Source organism: Hoplias malabaricus, chromosome 1 (assembly GCF_029633855.1).
Source record: "Hoplias malabaricus isolate fHopMal1 chromosome 1, fHopMal1.hap1, whole genome shotgun sequence".
NCBI lineage: Eukaryota > Metazoa > Chordata > Actinopteri > Characiformes > Erythrinidae > Hoplias > Hoplias malabaricus.
In genome coordinates, this window is record NC_089800.1 from 78458491 (window position 1) to 78466811 (window position 8321).

At 42.4% G+C, this 8321-nt stretch overlaps 1 protein-coding gene across 2 annotated transcripts in view; it reads right to left on the minus strand.

Moving 5' to 3' along the window:
- The window catches only part of adam17a (ADAM metallopeptidase domain 17a), a 27325-nt gene extending 21037 nt beyond the window's left edge, over positions 1-6288 (minus strand). For both annotated transcript variants that reach the window (XM_066674190.1, XM_066674198.1), the window contains exons 1-9: positions 5955-6288; positions 3448-3580; positions 3088-3221; positions 2870-2958; positions 2312-2486; positions 988-1118; positions 801-887; positions 331-444; positions 60-204 (exon numbers count right to left, since the gene is read on the minus strand). In XM_066674190.1, the coding sequence (XP_066530287.1) occupies positions 60-204; positions 331-444; positions 801-887; positions 988-1118; positions 2312-2486; positions 2870-2958; positions 3088-3221; positions 3448-3580; positions 5955-6069 (1123 nt within the window). In that variant the 5' untranslated portion in view covers positions 6070-6288. The remainder of the gene's footprint in view (positions 1-59; positions 205-330; positions 445-800; positions 888-987; positions 1119-2311; positions 2487-2869; positions 2959-3087; positions 3222-3447; positions 3581-5954) is intronic.
- Between the last annotated feature and the right edge of the window lie 2033 nt (positions 6289-8321).

Sequence of the window (8321 nt, forward strand, 5' to 3'; positions counted from 1 at the left end):
CATGTGTCATTTGCCAGTAGTAAAGCTTGCTCTGCTTTTAATGTCCGAGACCGCCTTACGTTTGGAGCAGAGTCCTCCTAAGGCTTGGTCTCTGGAGGAGGCCACATACGCCAGACCCAGGGTGCCCTCGTCAAAGTCCTGATACGTGAAGAGATGCGCCAGGCACACGCTGGAGGCGTTCTCTGCAATGTCCAAACTGAATTGCTAAGAAGAATGGAAAGAAATCACATCATCTATAGACTCATTGACAATGACATTATACTCATGCTGTGTTCTCCAAAAAAACAGTGACTCAAAGGTTTGTTTGATTTGTTGCTGCAAAGCACTCACTTCCAGGAGCTTCTTCACATCCCACACTTGGGGATCCTTTGGACGTGGGCTACCTTTCATGTTGTAGTGGGTTTCTCCTGACGACACTAGGGTTGGCTCTTTGTTTATGATGATCTGTTAAAACAGAAGATAAGAAAATAAGACACTGATAAAGTGTTACTGTTTGAGCAGAGACTCTGAGAATAGATGGACCACCACACAAAGTGAAACCACAACCACGTAACATTCATGACCTCATCATTAAAAGAGCAGGATTGTATTTGCTTGAGTCAGTGTCATGTGGTGAGTGACTCAGCGTGACTGGAAAAGCATCACCAAAACAACAAACAGATACATGAGAAAGGCCTGCAACTACAAAAAAAGATCTGGAACGCTTAAATATTATATAAAAATAAGCAGCTTGATGTTGTAATTTAATCACATCACCCACGCATAACAACCGTACAACAACGATGCTTGAACGAAGATACCTGGTGAATCTGTACACCGTAGCCTTTAAAATCATTATCCCAAGTAGTGTTCCTGTAGATGTCATCCACGCGGTCAATTAGCTCGATCTGAAAGAGACCACACAATGAGGACCAAGGCAAGGCAAGATCCAAACACAAGTTTAAATATCAGATCTGGACACTTGTTTGTGCTGTAGTTCTACTTTACCAAATAGTTGAGGGTTGTACTCTCCTCCCCGCGGCCCATGTGCTCGAAGAAGCGGTAATCTGCCACCAGCAGCAGCGTGCAGGTGTTCTTCTTGGGGTTATGAACCTGCCTCCTCACTCTGTGACTGGGTTCTGCGGAGAGTAATCAGACAACAACTTGATCTTAGCTCCTTTGCGAGAAAAGCAGTACAACACTAACCATTACTGACCCTTCGCAAGCACCAGAAAGACTTTTCAGACTTCTTTCAATGTTATTTTTCCCACTCGGCGCTACTCACGTCTAGAAGTGAATTTTTTCCTGCATTTTACAACACCACACTTCAACTGTGAATCAGAAATGCAAGAGGATGCTCTAGTGTGTGTCCTTGCTTTGTCAGAACATATCAACTCCAAAGCAAGTATAGACAACAGCAGGGACTGAGAGATACACTGCCTTCTGAATCTATCGCCTGGATAGGCTTTCAACAAAGGAAACCTGAAAAATGAACCATGAGTAATAAGAAATATCAAAGCACTACATAATCCCACTGACACAAGCATTATAACCCTCATGTACCAATAGTATAAGCACCAATGATACCTCTAAGAAATATAAAACCTTGCCTACATTTGGGAAGCTCAATATTGTAGACAGAATTTGAAACAGTAAAAACTCCTACACTAATGAAATCAACGCTTTGAAAATCCCTCATAACTAGATACATAGCTGTAACAGAGCTGACAATGTAAGAAGACATTGAAAGGGGACATGTACTTCCACCTTTTCCACCAGTAAACAGTTCTGGGGTTCTAATGAAATTTCTGTGACATGCTGTGGTCAAAATCCCACAAGGATCCAACACTACCACAGAGTTCATCCTCTGTCTTAACCGGTCAGGGCCTGTTCCTTTAAATGATAACGAGTCACACACAGCTCAACCCCACGTGAACAGCAGCATCAAGCCTCTCACACAGGAGTTCTTGTTTAAACTGTTTTAATCAGTACTCTTATTTCTCTGTGCTCATTGTATCCGTTTGTCTCGGTTTAACCTCGTCTTTGAGCTCTCACATAAACGCGAGTGCAGCGCTGTGATTGGAGAGACTCAGACGAGGGTGTAGCAGAAGTGTCGCAGAATCAAAACGGTCCATTTTACCCTAGGTTTACCGACTTATTCCATGTGAAATGTGCTACACCTCACTATGCTAATACACAAACTAAGCTATTTTTTCATATCCCTCTGCTCAACTCTGCCTAGAACTCTAACAGTAGATGCAGATGTTCAGTTCCTGTTGTGACTGGGAAAACATGCACTTGCCTCCAAGCCCTTATGTGAGCAAGTACTTACCCCCATCCTGCTGTGCTCCCATGGCTGCCCTGATCTCTGGTAGCAGGTCCTGGGCCTCAGCACTGACGTAACCACACACTTTGGGGGAGGCCATTCGGCTGATGTTCCTTATGTCCTCAGAGCGATACACCAGCAAACTGCCATTTGGCGACATCTTCGTGAACCTCCATAAGGGCTGAAGAAGATAGAGGAGAGGCTCTAACACAGCTCAAGAGGAGTATGGCACTTTAAGTGTGAGATCTAGTTGTTCTATGGTGGACGGCAAATACTAAATGCATTATCACAGGCGGATATTATTTTGTTTGTGGGCAAAGCTTTTTAATTGTAACAAAATAAAACATTTTCTCAATGAAAAATTGCACATGGAAACTACAATAAGGGGGAAAAAGACAAATCACAGGCTTCTATAATTTTGAGACACACTGCTTCTCAGTTGTTGGAGCACCATCATAAGCTCCAAATCAGTCATGGATTCAACAGTGTTGAAAGCAACTGCAACAATTTGCACATCTGCTTTGACTTGGACAATAAAAGAGTCCTGCTGAGCTTCATAATTACCTCCACATTGTACTCTGCCTCGTCTGTGAGAATGTGGGCTGAAAACTCATCTCCATCCATGTGTGCCTGCACCCTTGAGTTGACCTCACCTTAAAAATAATAATAATAAATAAAATAAAATTGTCCTAGTCAAGCTACCCAGAAACACACAGTACTCCTAATGAAATGTGTGCTAGCCTGCATTCCTCATAGAGCTTGGATTTAAAAATACAGCTCACCGACTACATGTCCTTTGAAGTAATTCCGTAATGGGACGTCAAAATTCTCCTCCTTTCCTTCTTTGTCTACAACCACGGCTTTGAAATCTTCTGTGAAAAGGTCTGTGTTCGTTGTCAGGTAAAGCTTGAAATGCCTTTAAGAAAAACAGAACAATTAATCGTGACTATTTCGTACCGTTTCCTAATGTCATGGCAGACCTGTCAGGAGTTTACAAAATTCTAGTGCTGTAAAATACAGGCTTTTTTCTTAAATATATATACAAAAAACATCCAAATTAAATAAGGCTTTAGGATCTGTTCAATAGATTCCAGCTTGAACATTTTAGGGCAGGAAGTGGATTTGAGAGAATGCTGTTGTACCTCTTCAGTGCCGTGAAGCTGACCAGGTGTTCCACATGTGATGGGGAGTCCGTGTCCCGCTTCCTTAAGGAATGCCTCTGGAGGCTAGATGCAGACAGCACCTCAAAGTCTGCCAGCACTGAGCTGAGGGTGTCTGCAGAACCGTGCAATAAGAGAGAGGGGAAGAGGATTACATTTACTGTAAACCATCACAGCACGTGCTGAAATCAGACGGATTATAGCTAATCAAAACATCTCAAATGGAGATGACCTATTTGCAGAGCCAGGTCTGGGTAGGAACACCTGACTTTTTTCCACCACATAAACAGACCACAGAGCTCACAAACCATGAGGAAACATTTGCTGAATTGAAAATTGAATTAGGCTGAAACTGTAAACAACACAAGGTAATTTCACCTAAAAATTACAGCATCGAAATCACTGTGATGATTTCTGAGCTGTAATTGGGAGAACAGAGCCGTTGTTGCTACTTTGGGCTCAGCACCGTAGAATCTCTATTATGTAACTTATGGAGGTGGGACGGACTGCAGTTTATTTCAGGACAGTGTTGTAAAAGTGAATTACATTCTGCAAAATTAAGGAGTAGGAAGAGAAGCGACACCACTTTCTCCTCCTTCAACATTCACAGCAGACGTTCCCTTGTGTGTGTGTATATGTGTGTGTGTCTATTTGAAAAACTGGACACACACACATATACGCTCAATTTCAAAGATTTCCTAACATCAATCTTTAACTGTAATTTTTCTTAACATCAATAATATTTAACCTTTTTTTTCTTTGCGTTTGAACAATACTTTAAAAAGGGTGGGTTTCAGTTTGTTAGATGCCACTTTGTCTGTCCATTGATATGAGCTCCCCACTTCTCCACTACCAAAAATTGTCAGAACAACACACTGTCAGAAACACTGTCACCATGGTGGTACCTTCAAAGTTACACACCTTTCATTAGGTAACATAACTCTATCATATTCTATATTAATTATAGATTTTCATTCATTCATTATCTGTAACCCTTATCCAGTTCAGGGTCGCGGTGGGTCCAGAGCCTACCTGGAATCATTGGGCGCAAGACGGGAAAACACCCTGGAGGGGGCGCCAGTCCTTCACAGGGCAACACACACACTCACACATTCACTCACATACTCACACCTACGGACACTTGAGTCGCCAATCCACCTACCAACGTGTGTTTTTGGACTGTGGGAGGAAACCGGAGCACCTGGAGGAAACCCACACGGACACAGGGAGAACAGACCAACTTCTCACAGACAGTCACCCGGAGCGGGAATCGAACCCACAACCTCCAGGTCCCTGGAGCTGTATGACTGCGCCATTGTGCTGCCCCAATTATAGATTTTAACCGTGTTAATTTCATACGCCCCATTTAATCTCCAGGACTTGTATCATGCTTCTTCCTTTCACACAGATCCATAATGAAAGATTACAAATAATCACCTCTTCCTCTGGTGAAGAGAATGTAATGAACCTTTAGGGAACACCACTGTTGTACCTTTAATGGTGCCGTGTAATTGTACGTTTAGTGACTTATAATGTACCTCTACCATGCTGCTTACTGTGCTAGTCTGTAAAGTTACAATTAAGAAGGCACTACAGCTTTAAGTCCATCCCATCTTTTGAATAACTTTGTAATCCTCATGCGCTCATTCACCATGACCCTACATCATTTGGCTCTGCAAAGGGGTGGAAGCAATGTTCCACTGCTCTCAGCTCCTGTCGCTCAGGGGGTCATCTGAGGACCACCGTGGCAATGGAAAGTTGGCAAACCACATAACAACATAAACAGCAGAACAACCATCCACCACAGCTGACTGCGGTTTTATTAATCTCCTTTCATTGAACTGCTGTGTTGATCAAAAGGGTTCATATCATGGCCTATGTATTGTGTGTATGCGTTCCCCTTAAGAACACTTATAAGATTTGCATGGAATTACGTACCCCAAAATAGAGTGGCATGTTTTAAATGACAATTTTTAACCTCTCTTCTTCCCTTACCCTACATTCAGACTTGACATCACAGGAATAATGAATGAATTCTGCTGCTTACTTTCCATATGTAAACAAGGACAGACATTTTGAAACTTCAACAATGTATATTCGTCACAACACCTATTTTTACTTCAGTTTCCCCACAATATGTGCACAGGAAAATAATAATATATACTGTGTTTGGAAGCAAATATATATATATATATATATAGCTGAAAGTGTCACTATCTGTGGAGAAAATAACGTCACTAGCGTTAAACCTGAAATTAAATCTAGTTGGCCCCTCATATTGATGCCCTCCAGTGTCATTAGCCATTCCCACGTATTAATTCGTTCCTACGCTAAATCGTTCCCACATATTATCGCGTATGTCGTCTTCAAACCTTATTAAGTCGTTCCCACGCCTTATAAAGCAGTTGCAGCACATTTAAAACGTCCCCGCGCTATGGGGGGATTTCGTAAGCAGGGCTCCGCAGTGTGAGGAGGGTAACGCTACTCACCGAGGTCTTCGTTTTCTTCCTGGTTTGTGAGGGGCTCCTCGGCGGACCTTGGCTTCCCCGCACAGCTCACCCAAAGCGGGGCTAGACTGAGAGCCAATACCACCCAAGACCTCATCCTGCCGCTGTCTCCGCTCCCGAACAACTAGCTACGGCTCTCAAGACAAACTCATCCCTAACACGGGATCGTAATCACGGACTCCGGGGGCTTTGTTTAGCGAGAGAGGAAGAGATAGAGGGCGAGACCCGGGTGGTGTACAGACACAGACCCTGGTCCAGAGAGATAAGGAGAAGTCCGGGCGAAACTGCTGTGTTTACTGCCGCCTCTTCCCAGGGTCCTCCCCTTGTTCGCCTCGCAGTGTTTCCGGGAAGGGCTTGTCTCTGAGACCACACTGACACTGCCCCCTGCCGGTCACTCACTGCTCATACTCTTGCCGCCAGGATTCCCGCCGCTTTTCAAATGGGATCTAGTCGATTTAGATTTTTTAAAAACTAAATTAACTGTAGAATACTAAAAATATGACTTGTTTTAGGGCTGAAATGAAACAAATTCAATACATATTTCGTGTCCGAGAAAAAGTCTCATTATATTGAGAATAAAGTCCAGACATTTCAAGAAAATATGTCAGAATGTATTGAGAATATTTTAAGACAATATTCAGAATATTTCGAGCATAAAGTCTGAATATTTCGATAAAACTTCAGAATATTTTGACAATAAATAAAAAGTATATTTCGAGAAACAGCAGAATTTTGAGTAATATTATAGATTAAATCATGCGAAGTCAAAATATTTCAAGAAATTAAGAAATTTTGATTATTTCAAGAATATAGAATAGTTTGAGAGAAAATGTCAGAATTTTTCAGGAAACAAAATGGACTCTGAATTTGAAGAACTGGGTCACAATTTGTCCCCAGGTGTAAGCGAGTGACCGTGTGATGCACTGTGGAGGACTAGCACTGTGCCCTGAATGAATCCTGCCTTGTGTCATCTCCTCTCCACCTAACAGCTGATGTGTGGTACTGATTCAGACTGGCTGTCATTGCATTGTCCAGGAGGATGTTTCACTCTGGTGGTGGCTGCAGGTCACTATGTAATCTCTCAAACAATGTAAAGCACTGTGGGGTCTAGAAAAGTGCTCTTTAAATGTAGCAAGTATTAATGTGCTTGGGGGGGTTACGCCCCTCGCTGCCGTTGTATGCTTAACTGAACCTATGTGTGCTCTTACGTCCTTTACACCTTTATTTGTTACACAAAACATGGGAATTTATTTCTTGATTCATCCGAGAACTTACATTTACGTTTCGGCATAGCTGCTCGAGATGAGGGTAGGTACATGAGCTTTGCCTGACGTAAACAAGGACTACTGACGTGCAGACTGACCAATTAAATGTTTACAGAGAAGGTTATCGACCAATAACGGTAGCTCTATAGTCAGACCGTCCAATCAGAAGATTTTAGGCTACTTCACCACGCCCCATTTCACACAAGCGAACCAATCAGAGTAGGGGAGGGCGGGACTAGTTTGTGAACGAAACTTCTCGAAGTTCTATGTAAGCTCTAGAAAAACAAAATCCCGGACGTTTGTGAAATTCCGCCCGGACATTTTTTTTAAGTCTAAAAAAGAGGACATGTCCGGGTAAAAGAGGACATCTGGTCACCCTATGAAAACTCGTGTTTTACAGATCTGGTTTTTAGATCGCTTTTAAATCTTTAGCTTTTAATGTTTGACCAGTTTGTTGTGGCCTGGTTGCTGTTGCCTCAACTCAGCCACAGCTTAACTTTATATGGTCCAGATATCAGGTGTGTTGTGGAAGAAATCTGAGCCGAACCAACATTTGGCCCACCTCTGACCAACACACACTAACTCAAGTCAAGCCAGGCCTGAGCTGTGCCAAAATGAAGACAGATTTGGTCTATAAGTGTCTGCTCTCTGTCAACCTTGTTAATGAATGAAGACACCACTGGGTTCTTTAGTTCCTTAAGAATAGAGGGTTTTGTTCCTGTTCTTCTGGAAGGGACATTGAGCTCTGAATAAAAAACAAACTGAAACGCCAAATTCAATCTCAGCCTCATCACATTTATCCTTGGCTCCAGCTTACAATGGCTGATATTAGTCGTCCTGATATTAAGATGCACTAAGCATGTGAAATTATGAAAGATGACATCGAACACATTTACATATCCCAGTTTAGCCTTGGGACGATGTACTGGCCATGAGCTATTAACTCTGGTGACTTATTTCTGAGCTAGAAAATTAAATGCAAGGCAAACAGCCCTGAAATGTCAAAATAGGAAACTAAAGAGTATGTTTAAACAATACATTATGTATTAGCACAGAGAATACAACAACTATTCTGGAGGGGGCT